At 40.3% G+C, this 20,415-nt stretch overlaps 3 protein-coding genes across 3 annotated transcripts; 2 read left to right on the plus strand and 1 right to left on the minus strand.

Annotated features, from left to right (window-relative positions):
* Positions 1-3,296: 3,296 nt before the first annotated feature.
* On the minus strand, positions 3,297-6,690 carry LOC116204148. The gene is made up of 4 exons (XM_031536223.1): positions 5,602-6,690; positions 4,455-4,583; positions 3,671-3,895; positions 3,297-3,608 (listed from the first exon to the last, which is right to left on the minus strand). The coding sequence occupies exons 1-4, from the start codon at positions 6,688-6,690 to the stop codon at positions 3,297-3,299; spliced, it is 1,755 nt and encodes a 584-aa protein (XP_031392083.1).
* An 8,395-nt stretch (positions 6,691-15,085) lies between these two features.
* LOC116204149 (S-protein homolog 2-like) lies at positions 15,086-15,490 on the plus strand. The gene has a single exon (XM_031536225.1). The coding sequence runs from the start codon at positions 15,086-15,088 to the stop codon at positions 15,488-15,490; it is 405 nt and encodes a 134-aa protein (XP_031392085.1).
* A 3,229-nt stretch (positions 15,491-18,719) lies between these two features.
* On the plus strand, positions 18,720-19,124 carry LOC116204150 (S-protein homolog 2-like). Its single transcript, XM_031536226.1, has one exon. The coding sequence runs from the start codon at positions 18,720-18,722 to the stop codon at positions 19,122-19,124; it is 405 nt and encodes a 134-aa protein (XP_031392086.1).
* Positions 19,125-20,415: the final 1,291 nt, after the last annotated feature.

Raw genomic sequence — 20,415 nt, forward strand, 5'->3', positions numbered from 1 at the left:
TAACCCGTGTGGGTGTGAAACCCGTGTGGGTGTGTAACCCGAAAGCAGTAAATGTTGGGCGTGTAACCCGTGTGGGTGTGAAACCCGAAAGCAGTAAATGTTGGGCGTGAAACCCGTGTGGGTGTGAAACCCGAAAGCAGTAAATGTTGGGCGTGAAACCCGTGTGGGTGTGAAACCCGAAAGCAGTAAATGTTGGGTGTGTAACCCGTGTGGGTGTGAAACCCGAAAGCAGTAAATGTGTGGGTGTGTAACCCGTATGGGTGTGAAACCCGAAAGCAGTAAATGTGTGGGTGTGTAACCCGTGTGGGTGTGAAACCCGAAAGCAGTAAATGTTGGGTGTGTAACCCGTGTGGGTGTAAAACCCGAAAGCAGTAAATGTGTGGGTGTGTAACCCGAAAGCAGTAAATGTTGGGTGAGTAACCCGAAAGCAGTAAATGTGTAGGTGTGTAACCCGAAAGCAATAAATGTGTGGGTGTGTAACCCAAAAGCAGTAAATGTTGGGTGTGTAACCCGAAAGCAGTAAAGCGGGTGTGAAACCCTGGCTGCAGTGATGTGGGATTTTGCTTTGCAGGATGCCGTGTGCTGAGAGACTCGAGCTCTAGGGTGGAGCGCCTACGTATCCCGAGTGTTCCGGAATCAGAGTCCACCGTAGTTCTTGTGTGCTTGTGGTACCTGTAATCCTAGTATTATTAGTAAATCATGTGAGAAATACTAACATGAGATAGGCACAGATAAACAGCAAAAAGAGCGTCATTGTGATGCACAGATCTTCAGTTTCGAGGTCACTTGAGCAACCCATGAAGAATTTTGCTCTCGTTCTCAGAGGCCTAGATACGAGGCCTCCAGGGGCCCCCGTTAGCCATGCATGGGCATATCGAGACTTCCCCGACGATGCCCTGGCAGTTCTATTGTTTGTTCGACGCGCCCGTCGGCTTTGAACCCTTCTCAATAGGGTACCGTAGGGCGGCTGCATTTGCAACCTGCTTGTAGATTTCTGTTCAGATTCGGTCTGACTCGGTCTGACCATTTCCAAAGCATTATGACTAGACCCCGGAAAGGAATGTTTGGGATTTCGGTTTTGTGGTAGCCCATTGAAGGGTAGCTGTGACCCATTTGAAGTTATGCAAAGACAAAGAGAAAAGAGAAAGCTTGGGAAGCACGTTGCCCCAGGCGAAAAGGATACACGGATTCCCGCTTGCAGCGAGATGTACCCCTATTTTCCTTCGTCCTTCTGTTGTGTAGGCTGTACCGAACTGCTTGGACGGCGTATTCAGTTACCTACTGTGCTTGATGAAGGTTTCCTCTTGGACGGTTGAATGGTATTGGAGAGCCGATCGGGGATCGTGTTTGAATAGATAACCTGGCCACTTCCTTTGGGGATCCCTTGTCCACATGATATGTGAGAGACTAGGGGGCAATTTTATCTATCTCTCGTTTTGCTCTCCTTTTGCTTCGGTCACCCACCTTGGGGCCGCACCTCTCAACCTAAAGGGGAAGAACTCTCCTTTTGCCACGACCGCCCCAAAGGGTTTCCGGTCGTGCCTCTCTTTTACCCTAACTTTTGCCTAGGCCGCCCCGAAAAGAGATTTTCAACCTAGCAGGCTCGATTCTTTTATCTCTCGAGTTTACAAGAGCAAAGGGTTCGAAAGATTCAACCTCCGAGTGCATTGTTTTATGTCTCCGTCGAGGAGTTGTGTCTGCTGCTCCCCTTTTGTTGGGGTTTGTTGACTTCTCTGGATTGGCGGCGCCGGTGCTCTTGATGAATCTCGGCAGTGCCTTGTTTTGTTCATTGGCGGGTTTTTCCCGCGTCTTTTCTCTCTCTTCATTGGCGGGTTTTTTTTCGCTTCTTTTCACTCTTTTTTTTCTTGCAGTTGGGGTTTGTTTTGTACTCCGTGTCTTTGTTTGAAACTCCTCGACTTTGCATCGCTGAGGCCACTTTGGTGTGCTTCGCCTCGTGGAGACTTGTTGCGTGTTGCTAGCCTTATTTTGTGAGGACCGACTTTTTGGAAGTTTGACTCTCATGCACTCGAAAGCTGAACTTCGTGTCATTTGCCATTGCAAGCGTAACATGTGATTTTCCCCTGTTGTCTAGGAAAAGAAAATATCAAATTGCCCCATGTGGAATAGGAAACCGAGGTTTCCTTGGTGCGAATGTTGATCGGGGATGCCCTTGTCTTCATTTGTGGAAGTGGCCTGTGGCAGGCGCCTTGTGCAATGTCTCCGATCATCTCTTGCTGTTCTTTGCAGTACGTGCCTCTTGGAGGGTGCACACTGCTGAAGTCACTGGATGTTCAAGGAAGACGGTTGCATAAATGCTGAGTGATTCTTTCAATTGTCCTCGTCTTCGACTTCATAGGGGGTACCTCATCGTCGAACACCTCCCTCGTCAAAGTATAAGGAAAAGGTCCGAGACAAGTTCTCGGGAAAGCGTGAACTCACGCATCGCTCTTCGCCTGTGGTCAATGTGTCTCTGTGAAGGATGACAAAGAAGACAATGCATTAGGCGATTATACGGGGGGATATGTGGTAAGAAATATGGGGTGGATCCATGGGAAAATCCCTTTTGTCCCACACGCGACCCATGGGGTGTCGTGTGTGGATGACATTTGTTTCCGGGAATCTAGTCATCACCACTCTGGAGTGGTTAGACCATGACTGAGGTCACATAAGCATGTTTTCCCTAATTGCAAGTAGGCATGCGCAGCCGTCCTAGGGAAGGCTCGAGGAGCCGGGTCCCACGAGGACAGGTGAGTCGAACAGGTCCAACAGAACTAATAGGGCGTCGCAAAGACTGTTCTAATATCCTGTTTGAAGGATTTGTTCATGTCGGGAACCCATTTGTAGGAATGGATTTAAATTAAAGCAAAAAAGAGTTTAAAGAAAACTGCGCATGTTGTTCCAGTGCTTAGTCGGCGGCGACGACAGAGGACGGTTGAGATCCATTCTTTGGTTGGAGACATGATCGTGCTAGTTTCTCTTGCATCAAGGATTAGATCAAAATACTCCACTTGTAATACTGTCACTTGCGCCCTTGGAGTATTATTCGGATGGAGTTGAATCCAAGTCGATTTGGAATTTAGAATGAGCCTGGAAATAACAACAATTCATTTCAGAATGTGGAAATGCGGAGAACGAGTCAAAATAAGGAGAATCATAGAGGCAGAAATTAAAAACTGTGCAAGGGATTTTCATTAGAGTTTATATTACAGTAAAAGATCCCTCTTCCGTCATGTGGCCTATAGTTTTGCCAACATGCGGGAGCTTTATGTACATAAGTAGCCTCATGGAGAGGTCATCTATTCTTCTTTAGTCTTGTCCTTTCCGAGGGGGTAAGCGCCGATCATGTTGACAGTCGGGCCTGAGCTGGATACGTGGTCAGGGAGAGGATTGGTCTGGACGTTCGGTGGCTTCACCTCATTGAATGAGAGCAGTTTTTTGTCAATCAACTCCCGCAATCGGCCTCTGAGAACGTGACAGTTATCGGTCGTGTGTCCTGGAGCACCTTGATGAAACTCACAGCGCAGATTTTGATTCTGTACTGTAGGGTCAAAGTTGGGACCAGGCGCCTCCATTCGGATTCTGTTGCCTATGAGGAGCTGCGAGAGTATCTGAGAGAGAGGAACAGGAAGAGGTGGATACTGGGGTCGAGGCCTAACCTGGCCTCTATTACCTTGCTAGGTTCGCGAAGCTGGGGCCCGCTGGGCCGGCTGAGGAGTACTCGAAGCCGGGGGCCCGCTTGATTGCACTTGAAAGGCCGGAGTATATTGCTGACCAAAAGACTGCGGGGCCTGTAGAGGTGCATAAGCAGGAGGAGCTGAGTAGTAAATCGGTTGAACTGGATATTGTTGCTGCGGGGCAAGATGATACGGCGATGAAATAGACGGAGCGACATTAACTGCATATTGCTGATGGTCGGGGTCATGGTTCTTAAAATCATTATTCGAATCGTAGAATCGTACGATTCTACGATTCAAGGGGGGTCATGCGATTCCGATACAATGGGCTGAATCGGAAACTGTAGAATCGCATCTGAATCGGGCCGTGAATCGCGGAATCGCGGAATCGGGCCGATTCTGCGATTCCGGATTCGGCCCAGACTCGAGCGAAGGGCAGGCCTGATTCGGGCCCTTGGGAGAAGGCCAAGCCAGAGTGGGCTGAAGGCCTGAAGCCCAGCCCATTAGCCTGAGCCCGACAGCTTTTTTTTTTTCCTCTCCCTTCCTTTCCCTTTCTTCTCTGACGCTCCTCCTTTCTCCCAAGAGTCCGAACATTTATGTGCCCTAATCCACCGGACCTCCAACTCTCCAACGGTCCGAGCTTCAACAATTTCTTAGGATTCTTTTTGTTCTGCTAGTGCCGGGTTCTCTTGTTCGGTTGTTTCGACTCCGACGAGCTTGAAGCTCAGCAGATTTGAGTGATTGGGTCGAGAAGAACATATTCCCCTCGCTTCTTGTTACGGCAGTTGAAGTGATGTCCGCTAAAATGTTTGAGTCTTTACTATCCTTCATATCAGGGTCAAGAGCATGGTCAATGGTGATCTGCTGCTCCTTTGCATCGAAGCTAATTGCATCCTCCACGAATGAGAGCTGCAAGGAAGCAGCCATAGAAATCAGCGAGTTCAAGAAAGTAGATACTGTACTGCAATCCTTCACCGGCAGCAAGACTCAAAAAGAATATTAGCATCAAGAAAGAGGATGGACAGGAAGAATTGAGGAGATTGGAATCCAGCATTCAAATTCTTGAATAGGAGCTCGAGTTCTTGCATGTCATATAATTAGAACCCGGACATTTCTTCTCAACATCTTCACGTATAAGTTGAAATCATTGTTTAGGCAAAGCTTAGCAGGAAATTGAATTCAGCTACGCTTCTGTTTACATATTAGTAAACGATGTCGTATTAAAGAGATAACAAAGTATAGACTTAATCAAAGTATATGAACTGCAGAAAAACATGACAATTAAGTTCCAAAAAGTAGTGGACGAACTCATGACTCGATCTCTCATGTTCCTAGATTTCACGAGGTTATTGCACTTCTGATACGAAATGAGCGCTCATTAATCTATTTTGCCTTTGGTTCGTTTATCAGGTCTGCCACGTGATATAGTAAGTAGTTCGAGGTGGCTGAACACGTGTACATTGTTATACGATTTGACATTCTATGTTATGACTTATGTTGTTAACCGTTTATTTTGAGAGATTGAGTTATGATTTGGGCTTTGAATTTTCATAATTTGTAACGATGTTTTGTGCTTTTATGATTTATTGTTGGTTTGTTGGTTTTTGATCCTTTTTTTAATATGAGGAATTAAGGATTGATTTTTTTTTGCTCAAAAAAGTATGATACATGTATATATATGCTATTTTTTTAATTACAGGTAGAATCTTACGATTCACGATACGATTCTACGATTTACGATTCTACGACCCTCAACCGATTCTAGGTAGAATCGCGATTCTAAAAACCTTGGTTGGGGTGCCCCGGGTTTACCGCACCAACATTAGCGTCTCTGCCTTTCTTGTTGTGGGAGGAAGCAGCAGTGACGGCTGTCTTCTTGGAGGATTCACCCTCTCCCTTTATGACCGAATGGTCAATCTATGCTAACCTTCTTGCCAGCCTTTATCATCGCGTTAAAAGACGACATGTGTCCCAGGAGATGCGAGTAGTATGCGCCTTTGAGGGTTCCATGAAAGATCTGGATTTGTTCCGCTTCGTCAATTGGAGGACGGTGCTTGGCCGCCTCAGCACGCCATTGAGTAGCGTAGTCCTCAAAGGATTGCTCCTCTTGCATTTCCATGACGCTTAACTCGAGATAGGACGGAGCTATGCCAGTATTGTAGCCATACTGGGTCACAAACTTCTTAGCGAGTTCATCCCAAGTGGGAATGTCCGCTGCTTTGAGAGAGGTGAACCAACTGAGTGCTGCTCCTTTCAAACTTTCCTGAAAAGTCTGAATCATAAACTGCTCATATCCCCAGTACGGCATCATGCGGTTTCGATAGCCTTGCAGATGTGGCTTTGGGTCTGTGGTCCCGTCATACTTGTCAAAATCGGGAATCTTGATCTTTGGAGGCAGCCTCATGTCTGGAAAGAGATTCAGGTCCAAGTAACTCGTGTGATAACGAGAGTCACTTTCTTGGAGAGCCTTCATCATCTCTTCCATTCGTTTCATCCGGCGCTCCTGTTCTATCTCCGTAGCAGGGAGAATATATGTCGGTGGAGCTTCAGTGGCAGCCACAGCTTGTGCATCTGGGTTATAGGAAGGAATGTTTAAGATCGATGGAGTTCGGTGTGGAAGACTTATTTGGGGTTGTGGAGCTGGGAAAGGAAATGGCTCAACGATAGGAGCAGGAGCATGTGTGCTTGTGGCTGATACTGGCATCGGAGGAAGCGCAAGCATAGCTGGATCAATTATCGGTACCGTCGTTGGCGGAGGAGGGAAAGTCACCGGAAGTGTTACCGGAAGAGGTGCAACAGACGGATAGACCTCCGGTGCGTGTGTCAACGGTGGAACGGTTGCCGAGAAATGTGTCGGCGCTGGAATAGGCACAACATCATTCTCTGGTGCAAGGATTGGTGGGACCCAAGGAGACGGATCAACCATTGACCCATACACAGGAGGCGGGATGGAACTCGAAGAAGCACGGTTTGGTCCGCTGAGCAAAGCCATAAGTTCAGTGATGTTGGAGGCCATCTGATTAACTGTGCCTTCGAGCGCTGCGATGCGTATAGCTTCATTGGAAGATGGTAAAACTGGAGGCACCGAAGTCGATGACATGTACATGGATGGCGGGACATATGATGGAGCATACGTAGCAGGTGATTGGGACCGCACTGTAGTTGGTGGGGTGACTTCTCCTGAAGGATTGGTGGATCAATTTCCTCCATCCTTAGTCGATGCCGGGTGGGATAGCGGTGTGATGCTGCCAGTTGTGGTTACCTATGTCTATAAGTGTGTAAGTATGGATGCGAAAGAAAAAAAATGTCTACTAAATTAAACGTGCAAGATAATAATTAAATGAATGAAATGCATGAATTTCAAAGAAACACTAATGTCATTGCTTGGTTCGATTCAAATTCCTCGATTTACGAAGATAAATCGTTTGATTTTAAAAAGGAATCTAAACATTGAATCGACAATCCATTGCGCTCGGCAGCCGAGTGAGCGTCACGTAGGATCGAACGGGGCGAAGACGCTGCCGGCAACTAGTCCAAGGGATGTGAGACCTTTTGCGCATTTGCCCGTGTCCAGTCCAGCGTAGCGTTCAAACATGCTATCTCTTTGTCTAGGTTCTCGATAGCTGTCCTTGGGAATGTCTGATCGATGGGGCGATCACTGAAAAGTGACAAGCTACTGATAATGTTGCGGATGTATGCTTGGTCGGTCAGTCAAAGCATTCCTTCTTGCGGTTGATCTACTAGTCCAGCGGCACGATGCAGTCGAGCCTAGATAAAGAGCCGGACGGATCATCCTTACCTAAATGGGAGAGACTGTCGGTTCAATGTTTAAAATTGAACCAATGCAATGTCCTAATTTGTTTTGAAAATATGCATGTAGTGCAGAAAAGTAAAGTATAACTGTATCTGTTACAATATACATCGCTCATTGTAGAAAAACAACAAAAGGCCCGCCTAAAAGAAAACTAGGGGCCGACTCAAAGACCGGACTTTGGGTCGGTTGACGACGTGAGGTTATTTTGGTCCAGAATGACGGTCCCTGTTTATGCATGGTTTCAGTGTTCTACTGGGAAAACCACTAACTAGGGATGGGGGCTCCCGATTCAAGGGGATCAATTCCTTGAAATCGAGCGAGGATCTTTGGGGGCCGGTTCGGTGGCGGAGCCGACTCGATCCGTTCCCTTACTCGGAACCTCTGACTATCCTAGCTTCCTAAATCGGCGCCCGTGGGATTTCAGGCGAGGTACCTAAATCCACTAGAATGATGCAATGCAAGTGCAGAAAAGTAAATGTGCGAAAAATAAAATGTGCGGAAAGCGATAAATAAACATGCAAGCAAAGCAAACGGATCGAGCCTGAACCCACTAAGTGTGTCCCCAGTGGAGTCGCCAAGCTGTACGGACCCGAATGTGGACTCTCGTCGGGGCCCGCATGTGCGCTTTTGGATCGCGCGGCTTGGGAGTGTCCACCTTCCCGTGGGGACGCGTGACGGACACGCGTGAGAGAAGGAGTCGCCACTTATCATTTTACGACCAGAAGGTCGAGGGCGGATAAGTTACCCGGGGTAACTAGTTTGTTGTTAAGGCATTGGTTTGTGCGGAACCGGAAAATCCGAGTTCGGGGGTTCATGTTACGTGCGGGCCTATATCCCGCACGCCCTTTCGGTACTCTGGTTTGCTAGGCTTGCATTTTTGTTTTATTTACCGCATGAATTAGGGTGCACTCGACTCACACGTTTTGACACCGTAACTTCGATGAATTAAACGATGTCGGTGGAGAAGCCGAGAGAGAAGTAAACCCGTGTATCGGGGAATTGGTTCACAATCTTGCGTTACAGTTCATCGAACCATGGAGGTTGAATCCCTGCGCGAACCAGAACCGCGAGTTCTTGGATTTACTTGTATCTGGGCAAGCATTAGACCGATTCGATTAATTCGACTCTCGGACCGTTCGCTCACCGACTGGAATTCTTACAGAATGAATGTACAAAATAAAATCCTTACAATGCTCTCGAAAACAATAAATACAAATTACAAATGGCCGAATTCCAGTCGACTCGCGTTCGGTTATTATTCCGCTCTAACTCACCGTGAGTTTAGGGAAAAGACCGAAGAACTGAAATTCAATGCACGCTCTCGCTGAATAGGGCGTTGGACCCCGTGAGTGTTGATTAGGGCGTTGGACCCTGTGATCGATGATTAGGGCGTTGAACCCTAATATTATTCGGCCTAGGGATCAGGCTCGACCCGCTTGGCAAACAGGTGCGGAAAGATAACACGCAACATGTTAAAAACAGACAAGGTGTTTGTTATTGTCGAGTGTACGTGTTTTAACAAGTTTATTGATCCGGGGTATTTTGGCATGCAAATCCTACCCTAGACAAATAAGCACGTGCCAATGTTTTAGCATTCGGCTTAAGTTTGAGAACCTGACATGTCGGGTGTCCGTAGTCAAGTCTCGAGTGTGTGGATTGTTTTTACAGTGATTCGGTGTTGTGACACTGAATTACCACTGAATTAACCCAACTCGTGTTTTGACTCTAGATTTGGAACCTAGAGTTCCACCTAACCATTTTCTAGCGTTTGGTTAAGTCGAGTGAAATGATTAGTCAAGTAATTGTATTTTGATACAGAATACCCAACTGACATCTTAAACGATGCTAAGATGACGACAAATCACAAAATGATGTTCTTGCCCTTGATTTGAAAATTTGTTTTCATAAAAGGGAAACAACACAATATGTATTTGAAAGTATGAGGGTTTTAAAAAGGGCATTAACACCGTTTTTGTAATTTGTCGACACGAGTTACAAATTAATGTCCAATTCGTGCAAAGTTGTTTAAATTGAATGAATTAACCGTGTGAGCGTCCCGATTAACCCGTTCGTGGAATTAATGCTTAAGGTTATGCCGAATGCATTAATTGTGAAAACGATTCGTGATTCGACGACCAAAACGATTCCATAATGATCAAGGATAATTCGGTTGAATAACCAACAATACCCTTATAACCGAATGAGTCCTCGATACACAAACCCATGCATGTTTGTTTTAAAAAGGGTTTTAAACGATGTTTTAACATGGGAATCGTGGAAATATAGAAATTACAATTTCATACAATCCGAGAAACGAATTAAACTCGAGATAAGGAAATCATTCTTGATCCAAAAGGCCAAGAAGCCCTCGGCTTCACCTTGTCAAAGATGGCCGAATACTCTCATGGCTCGATTCAAATCACAAATGATATCCTTGTCTTGGTTTAATCATTTTTTCGCATGCTCAAACATCAAACATGATGAATAACACGTTTTTTTGACAAAAGCCGGTATTACCATGAAATGATTAACTCATTTAAACATGCAAACATTCACAAACATGTTATTTAAGGAATCGATAAAATAATACCGACTTCATGCATGTAAGAAAACACGAGAAAACTCGGGAATCGAACTTAGATCGGGCTAAGAAGGCCGATCTTAACCCGAGGAAAGCAAGCCAAGCCTCGGTCACCTCTTCTTGAGGCAAACCCGAGAGCTCTTTTGCTTATTTCGGGTCGGGAAGGTCTTCCGAGGGTCGATCCAAACGTTTTCCGATATGCTAACATATTATATGATGATGAACATGCATAATATAACAAGAAAGTGTGTAAAAATTAAGTCTTGCAAGTTAAACATGCATGAAACGCCATATTACTCCATAGCCATGCAAATAATGTAAAAAGCCCTAACTCCTCTAAGTCAAGAGTGATTTACCTAGCCTCGGGATACGAGGAAAGAGTCGGGGAAGTGTTCGAGAGTCGGGTGACTCGGTTGAATGCTTGGAAGAGTGCTCGGGTGCAAGGGCATGCACGTTCGGGGAGCTAGGTGCACGAGGCGTGCGGCTGGAGTGCACGGGAGGCGCGCGGCTGGACGCGCGAGCGTGCGGCTACGGGTGCACTGTTCACCCGAGAGCACGATCTTCGCCCGAAATGAGGAAATCAACCTGAAATGATGAGCAAATGACTTCAAACCAAAAATCTAAGTTCATGAATGAACTCATTGGGTCCAAAACATGTGGTCCATGGAGTTTGTGAAGTTTTGAACTTGAGTCGGGATGATGAACATCGGCTTCCGACTTAAGAAACTCAAAGCTTTCTGCGGGGTTTGCTTCGGTTTTTCTCTCTTGGTTTTGAAGTGTTGAAGCTTGCTGGTTCTTGAGTGTTCTTGGCTATGGAGTTTGAGAGGATTTCTTGAAGGAGAAAGGTTGGAGAGAGTGTGTAAGAGGAGAAGTGATTAAGTTAATCACTTTTGGGCCATTTATAGTCAAAACTAATGGGCAATTAAGCAAAACAAAGCACCATTAGTGGGACCCTTAGCAAATTTCGGCCACCTTAATGAGGATGAGGATGAATGTGGACCAAGTGTTCTTGATGAGGAAGAGTTAAGAGCATTAATGGAGATGGAGTTGATGGCTTGAGTGTTGTCTTCAACTTCCCAAGATATTTTGGGCTAGGTGAGGGCAAGAGAGGAAGAAGAATAGGCCGAAAATTTTGGGGCAAGGGGCAGCTGCCCTTCGGCAGCCTGTGGGTCCCACGGCTCATGAGGAGAAACCGGAAGAAAGTCTGGGTCTCGGTTGGTCGCGCATTCGAAGTTCGTGGTTCGAATTGAACGTCGAATTGTCGATATGCGTGAGAAAGTGGTTTTAACGAGCCTAAGATTGGCATTTTTCATGGAGAAATGTCTCGGAAGCATACGAGGCTCGGAAGCCGATTTTGCTTATTGCAGGTGACCAGAGCGAAGTTGTCCGCTTCTGACAGCATATCTTGTGTCTGCATCTCACGTTGCTTATTTTGACATAAATTGTCAGACAACGTGGGCACTTGATCCTTAAGCCGGTAATGCAAATATGGAGCCGGAGATGTCCTAGGAGGTCGAAACTGGATTTCTCAGATTGCTTTATGAGTTTCTTGGGTGATCCGGAGATCACTGTGATCTCTGTTTGCCGAGATTGGGCCTCTAAGGATATGAAAAGTGCATCTGAGACCCTTAAAGCACTGCTCGGGGGTCTAGATGAGTTGTGTGATTCATTCCGACGACTCCACATCGAGCCTTGAGAAGGCTAGCATTGTATAACGTAAGCATTCGGCATCAAGTTTCCCCAAAGAGGACTTCCGGATATGGATCTTCACTAAAAATGGCCTTTTGTGCTCCTCGGAGGTTACTCGGGAAACCGTGAAGGGTTTTGCTGTCTGTTTTGCCCAATTGTGAATGTCCGCTGGAGTTTTTAGTGCAATGTAGTGTGAACTTCGTTTGCCGTAATTCCATCAGACTAGTCTCCGGTTTCGCTCTTCCGAAGAAGGGTATGCCCGTTTTGTCGCTCGGAAGTCATTTAGGGTGTTTGTATGGCTTCCAAAAGACAATCTGAAGCTCTGCACGTGCCTTGTATGATTGTGGGGCGTGGCCGCATCGGATATTTGGAATTAACTTTTCTCCGAGAAACCAGCATTTTTGGACTTCCACTGAAAAGTTGTCTGTATACAGAAAGTTGTTCTGTATAGAGCAGATGATTTGCAAAATTCCTTTGGGGATACTTTTCATCTATTTGGCATTGGAGTGGATTTTTGGAGTCCAATATATGCTATCTTCCGATGATCGAGCGAACTATCGGAAAATAGAATTGTCCGTGTGATGTACTGAAAATGCCGGTTTTGGATATTGCTGAGCTCTCTAGTCATTCTGTAGCACTTTGATGACCCCTGGAGTCCTTCTGTCATATGAATGTGTCATTTGCTTGATTTTGCTGACTTGAGAATGAAAAGTGATTTCTCGCTCTGTGGAGCCTTCTTCTGTGATAACGCTCAAGTCGTAGCATTGTTTGCTATTGATGAACATTGTTTGACTTACGGACCAAAATGGGGTGCTGACAATTATATAATAAATAGGATTATAAAGGTAACTGTTGTGATATCATAGGGTTAGAAAGGTAAATATATAACTAATATTATTAATTAATTTTTAATTGTTAGTTAATTTTCAATTACTTACGATACTATATTGCTTAATTTGTAAATGAGTATTATTAATTAATTTGTATATATATATATTTACATATTTTTTGTTAGTTTGTTTTAATTATTTCAAATTATCAAAATCGATGCCTCGTAGATGACAAGAAATAATGTAATTTCTAACATTTAAGGGGCAATAATTTTATTTATGTACAAATCCACTTAAATTTAGATGATTCTAATTAGCGCAACAGACGAAACTAAAGAGTCTCGAAACTAGCAGTCAAGACGTATCCTCTCATCTAAGTATTTTATTCATCGAGTCTGTTGAGAAATTCAAACAAAGGACATTAGATTTCACCCAAAAAGAAAAGGACAATAGCGGCATCAATATTAACTAACAAAAAAAATCACGATTTTGATATCCAAATGAATACGTAATCATTAGCAAAACTCACTATAAAATTTGGAATTAAAGTAAATTAATTATGAATAGTATGAATGGAGATTTAACAGGCTGTCAATTGATAAATAACAATAACTTTATTTATATTAATGGCAAAATAATTGCTAAGGTAAATAAAATGCTAAGATATTAAAGAGGGTGTATATCTTTTTGTAAATTCAGCCAATTTCCATAATTCTCGCCATTTCCCCTGGCCGATGACCCCCTTGCTTGGCCTACTCCCAGAGGCAGGTTTATATGTACGAAAAGCCTTTCTAAATTATCTTGCCTCAATACATTTCGAGTTGTTTGAATTCCAGATTCTATATTCCACTTCTCAAAAGGGAGGACTTTATTCTCCTTCCACGTACTTCCTCTTTCAGATTTTCATTAGTTATTTCCTCTACCAAGGTAAGAAATATTATTCACTTTAATTCTCTTTGATTACGAGTATGTGCCAAATCTTTGGTCACTTCAGTCTTATGCTTATTCCTTCGCAAAAGTTTGATTTTAAATGCTTATATAACTTTCAATAGCCAAGTCTTTTATTTCGATAAGAAGGTCGAAAGTTTATTATTTAAGTTACAGTGAAATTCTAATAATGCTTCTAATAATAAATCTTATAAGTATATCCAATGTCAGAAAATGTATAATTAAACTAAAGTCTGATTAACCACTTTCTCGAAGATAGGTTACAATATTTTATAAAGTTATAAAAAATTTAAATATTAACATTCTTTTCAATTAGAAAGTTACGGACTAAAATTTATCATTTTTCCCTTACCGAATTTTTTTACCTTTTTTTCCTCATAGAAAATTTGATTAATGGATGAAAATAGAAAATAAACCAAAAGTACAAGATAAAATGAATTAAAAAAGGAAAAGGACAAAAGCAAAAATAAACAAAGTTATTAGATATAAATGAACTAAAAAAGTAGAAAATAAACGAAAACGAAAAAACATTTAAAATTAAAGTTAAAAATTATGTTTTTTATTTTTACAAGAATGTATGAAAATTTAGCGGACATCTCAAATTTGGAGGGTTTGAAATTATGGTATTTGCAGGTTTTTTTTTGGGCGGGAGTGGGTGATGGTAATAGTGTCTATATATGTGTATATATATATAACTCAGACTCCTTTGATGAGAGTTTCTATTCGTGCCATGAGGAGTTGTCACATAATTATTTTCGTGCGAGGAGGAATTGTCACATAAGTTACCTATCACATTAAATTTATTCCCTCTTCTATTAATTCATCTTTGACTCTCTTCTTCCTCGGGCTCTTACCCCATTTAGTTCTTTACAATTCTCGAAAGTTTTATTAATATTCTCCTCTCCTAATTTTTATCAGCCATTAATTTATATATTTTTTTATTTTCTATTGTTGAAATAACTATTTTTTAGAAAGAAATGTAAACATATACCGTATTTCACCAAAAAAAATACTAATAACTATAATAAAGGGACAAAGATAGTTTCACAAATTATCGAACATGAAACCTATTGATTACCAGACAATGGCGTTCGCGATTACACTTATCCTTTTTGAAAAATAAAACATAACCTTCAACAATGTATCATGAAATTGCCTTACGTGGATGCATGTGGTATTTATTAGTATTGAGTGCTTTTGATTTCCAATTTTCCCACTTTTCTAAATCTAACACATGCATCATCCGAGAATATTCCTTTGGGTGTTATTTATACCTTTGGCCCAAATAATCCCAACAAATATGCCCAAAAATGGGCTGCCCCTTCTAAATATTAAATGAAATTACCATACGGGGATATATATATATATGGAGTTTATTAGTATTGAGTGTTTTTTATTTCCAATTTTCCCCCTTTTCTAAATCTAACCCACTCATAATCCGAGAATATTCCTTTGGGTGTTATTTCTATCTTTGGCCCAAATAATCCCAACAAATATTAAAATCAACAAGGAAGAAGGAAAATCTAAAACCTCACTTCCCTCCCCGAAAATGGATTCATCCAAAAGCAGTCTGTTGCTATTGGTGGCTCTACTCTTGTTGTGGGGGAGGTGCGAATCAAGTATTTTCCAGAAACACAAAACCCATGTCCTGATCAGAAATGACCTGCAGGAACAACTCGACATGACGGTCCACTGCAAATCCAAGGACGACGATCTCGGGGTGCACGTGATCCCTCCCGGAGGGTCTTACGGATTCAGTTTTAGACCCAACTTCTTCTGTACAACTCTGTTCTGGTGCGACTTCGAGTGGTCGGGAGCATCGCGGGGTTATAAGGTGTACAGCTGCCAGCGGGATTACAATCGATGTTTCGACTGCACTTGGAGCATTAAATCGAGCAGCCCGTGTCTGTATAATGCCAAGACTAGTCAGTATGACCTCTGTGATAACTGGTAGAATGTCGAAGGCTCACCATTCTTATACAATAGTTAAAAACTAGTTTTTGGTCAAAAATAAAGGTTCATTCGAATCCCAATGTTAATTCATAGATGGCTAGTTCCTCCATAGCTACTACCCCAGGCTTGCGATGACTTTGTTGTTATATGGTTGGTGTCTTGGCATAGTGGACACTCTTTGAGCGTAATTTGAGATTGGCTAAAACCTCACCGCTTACCCAAAAAAGAAATATCATTTTGGTTACTGATAGGCATTGCAAGCTCATATGTTAAAAATTGCTAATCTCACCATAAAATTGCAATATCCAAAAAAAAAAAGGCTCAAATAATTCTATTGTGGTGAATTTGGTGTAGGTGAAAAACATTAAGTCGCTCGAAAATATTAATATTTCAAATCTTAGAGTTTATTAGTATTTTTTCTATACATATACATATCAAATGCAATGGTCGGTTGAAGCACTAATCACATTTTGACGAGCAAATGTGTAAATCCCTGCCTTCTCATTTATCGATCTGTCATCGATATCCTAATATGCTAACCACTTTCCCGAAGATAGGTTACAATATTTTATAAAGTTATAAAAAATTTAAATATTACCATGACCTTACTCATACTCTTACCAATCTCATGCAACAAGAGAAGGTTGATCGTTATTAATCATAAAAGTTTTTTTTCCCCCTAAAAAAGTCAATCTTTATGTATATATATATGTGTGTGTGTGTGTGTGTGTAAACTTGATAACTATATAATAAAAGGATTATAAAGGTAACTGTTGTGATATCATAGGGTTAGAAAGGTAAATATATAACTAATATTATTAATTAATTTTTAAAAGTTAGTTAATTTTCAATTACTTACGATACTATATTGCTTAATTTGTAAATGAGTATTATTAATTAATTTGTATATATATATATTTACATATTTTTTGTTAGTTTGTTTTAATTATTTCAAATTATCAAAATCGATGCCTCGGAGATGACAAGAAATAATGTAATTTCTAACATTTAAGGGGCAATAATTTTATATATGTACAAATCCACTTAAATTTAGATGATTCTAATTAGCGCAACAGACGAAACTAAAGAGTCTCGAAACTAGCAGTCAAGACGTATCCTCTCATCTAAGTATTTTATTCATCGAGTCTGTTGAGAAATTCAAACAAAGGACATTAGATTTCACCCAAAAAGAAAAGGACAATAGCGGCATCAATATTAACTAACAAAAAAAATCACGATTTTGATATCCAAATGAATACGTAATCATTAGCAAAACTCACTATAAAATTTGGAATTAAAGTAAATTAATTATGAATAGTATGAATGGAGATTTAACAGGCTGTCAATTGATAAATAACAATAACTTTATTTATATTAATGGCAAAATAATTGCTAAGGTAAATAAAATGCTAAGATATTAAAGAGGGTGTATATCTTTTTGTAAATTCAGCCAATTTCCATAATTCTCGCCATTTCCCCTAGCCGTTGACCCCCTTGCTTGGCCTACTCCCAGAGGCAGGTTTATATGTACGAAAAGCCTTTCTAAATTATCTTGCCTCAATACATTTCGAGTTGTTTGAATTCCAGATTCTATATTCCACTTCTCAAAAGGGAGGACTTTATTCTCCTTCCACGTACTTCCTCTTTCAGATTTTCATTAGTTATTTCCTCTACCAAGGTAAGAAATATTATTCACTTTAATTCTCTTTGATTACGAGTATGTGCCAAATCTTTGGTCACTTCAGTCTTATGCTTATTCCTTCGCAAAAGTTTGATTTTAAATGCTTATATAACTTTCAATAGCCAAGTCTTTTATTTCGATAAGAAGGTCGAAAGTTTATTATTTAAGTTACAGTGAAATTCTAATAATGCTTCTAATAATAAATCTTATAAGTATATCCAATGTCAGAAAATGTATAATTAAACTAAAGTCTGATTAACCACTTTCTCGAAGATAGGTTACAATATTTTATAAAGTTATAAAAAATTTAAATATTAACATTCTTTTCAATTAGAAAGTTACGGACTAAAATTTATCATTTTTCCCTTACCGAATTTTTTTTACCTTTTTTTCCTCATAGAAAATTTGATTAATGGATGAAAATAGAAAATAAACCAAAAGTACAAGAGAAAATGAATTAAAAAAAGGAAAAGGACAAAAGCAAAAATAAACAAAGTTATTAGATATAAATGAACTAAAAAAGTAGAAAATAAACGAAAACGAAAAAACATTTAAAATTAAAGTTAAAAATTATGTTTTTTATTTTTACAAGAATGTATGAAAATTTAGCGGACATCTCAAATTTGGAGGTTTGAAATTATGGTATTTGCAGGTTTTTTTTTGGGCGGGAGTGGGTGATGGTAATAGTGTCTATATATGTGTATATATTATATAACTCAGACTCCTTTGATGAGAGTTTCTATTCGTGCCATGAGGAGTTGTCACATAATTATTTTCGTGCGAGGAGGAATTGTCACATAAGTTACCTATCACATTAAATTTATTCCCTCTTCTATTAAGTCATCTTTGACTCTCTTCTTCCTCGGGCTCTTACCCCATTTAGTTCTTTTCAATTCTCGAAAGTTTTATTTTTATCAGCCATTAATTTATATATTTTTTTATTTTCTATTGTTGAAATAACTATTTTTTAGAAAGAAATGTAAACATATACCGTATTTCACCAAAAAAAATACTAATAACTATAATAAAGGGACAAAGATAGTTTCACAAATTATCGAACATGAAACCTATTGATTACCAGACAATGGCGTTCGCGATTACACTTATCCTTTTTGAAAAATAAAACATAACCTTCAACAATGTATCATGAAATTGCCTTACGTGGATGCATGTGGTATTTATTAGTATTGAGTGCTTTTGATTTCCAATTTTCCCACTTTTCTAAATCTAACACATGCATCATCCGAGAATATTCCTTTGGGTGTTATTTATACCTTTGGCCCAAATAATCCCAACAAATATGCCCAAAAATGGGCTGCCCCTTCTAAATATTAAATGAAATTACCATACGGGGATATATATATATATGGAGTTTATTAGTATTGAGTGTTTTTTATTTCCAATTTTCCCCCTTTTCTAAATCTAACCCACTCATAATCCGAGAATATTCCTTTGGGTGTTATTTCTATCTTTGGCCCAAATAATCCCAACAAATATTAAAATCAACAAGGAAGAAGGAAAATCTAAAACCTCACTTCCCTCCCCGAAAATGGATTCATCCAAAAGCAGTCTGTTGCTATTGGTGGCTCTACTCTTGTTGTGGGGGAGGTGCGAATCAAGTATTTTCCAGAAACACAAAACCCATGTCCTGATCAGAAATGACCTGCAGGAACAACTCGACATGACGGTCCACTGCAAATCCAAGGACGACGATCTCGGGGTGCACGTGATCCCTCCCGGAGGGTCTTACGGATTCAGTTTTAGACCCAACTTCTTCTGTACAACTCTGTTCTGGTGCGACTTCGAGTGGTCGGGAGCATCGCGGGGTTATAAGGTGTACAGCTGCCAGCGGGATTACAATCGATGTTTCGACTGCACTTGGAGCATTAAATCGAGCAGCCCGTGTCTGTATAATGCCAAGACTAGTCAGTATGACCTCTGTGATAACTGGTAGAATGTCGAAGGCTCACCATTCTTATACAATAGTTAAAAACTAGTTTTTGGTCAAAAATAAAGGTTCATTCGAATCCCAATGTTAATTCATAGATGGCTAGTTCCTCCATAGCTACTACCCCAGGCTTGCGATGACTTTGTTGTTATATGGTTGGTGTCTTGGCATAGTGGACACTCTTTGAGCGTAATTTGAGATTGGCTAAAACCTCACCGCTTACCCAAAAAAGAAATATCATTTTGGTTACTGATAGGCATTGCAAGCTCATATGTTAAAAATTGCTAATCTCACCATAAAATTGCAATATCCAAAAAAAAAAGGCTCAAATAATTCTATTGTGGTGAATTTGGTGTAGGTGAAAAACATTAAGTCGCTCGAAAATATTAATATTTCAAATCTTAGAGTTTATTAGTATTTTTTCTATACATATACATATCAAATGCAATGGTCGGTTGAAGCACTAATCACATTTTGACGAGCAAATGTGTAAATCCCTGCCTTCTCATTTATCGATCTGTCATCGATATCCTAATATGCTAACCACTTTCCCGAAGATAGGTTACAATATTTTATAAAGTTATAAAAAATTTAAATATTACCATGACCTTACTCATACTCTTACCAATCTCATGCAACAAGAGAAGGTTGATCGTTATTAATCATAAAAGTTTTTTTCCCCCTAAAAAAGTCAATCTTTATGTATATATATATATATGTGTGTGTGTGTGTGTGTAAACTTGATAACTATATAATAAATAGGATTATAAAGGTAACTGTTGTGATATCATAGGGTTAGAAAGGTAAATATATAACTAATATTATTAATTAATTTTTAATTGTTAGTTAATTTTCAATTACTTACGATACTATATTGCTTAATTTGTAAATGAGTATTATTAATTAATTTGTATATATATATATTTACATATTTTTTGTTAGTTTGTTTTAATTATTTCAAATTATCAAAATCGATGCCTCGGAGATGACAAGAAATAATGTAATTTCTAACATTTAAGGGGCAATAATTTTATATATGTACAAATCCACTTAAATTTAGATGATTCTAATTAGCGCAACAGACGAAACTAAAGAGTCTCGAAACTAGCAGTCAAGACGTATCCTCTCATCTAAGTATTTTATTCATCGAGTCTGTTGAGAAATTCAAACAAAGGACATTAGATTTCACCCAAAAAGAAAAGGACAATAGCGGCATCAATATTAACTAACAAAAAAAATCACGATTTTGATATCCAAATGAATACGTAATCATTAGCAAAACTCACTATAAAATTTG

This window comes from Punica granatum, chromosome 4 (assembly GCF_007655135.1).
Source record: "Punica granatum isolate Tunisia-2019 chromosome 4, ASM765513v2, whole genome shotgun sequence".
NCBI lineage: Eukaryota > Viridiplantae > Streptophyta > Magnoliopsida > Myrtales > Lythraceae > Punica > Punica granatum.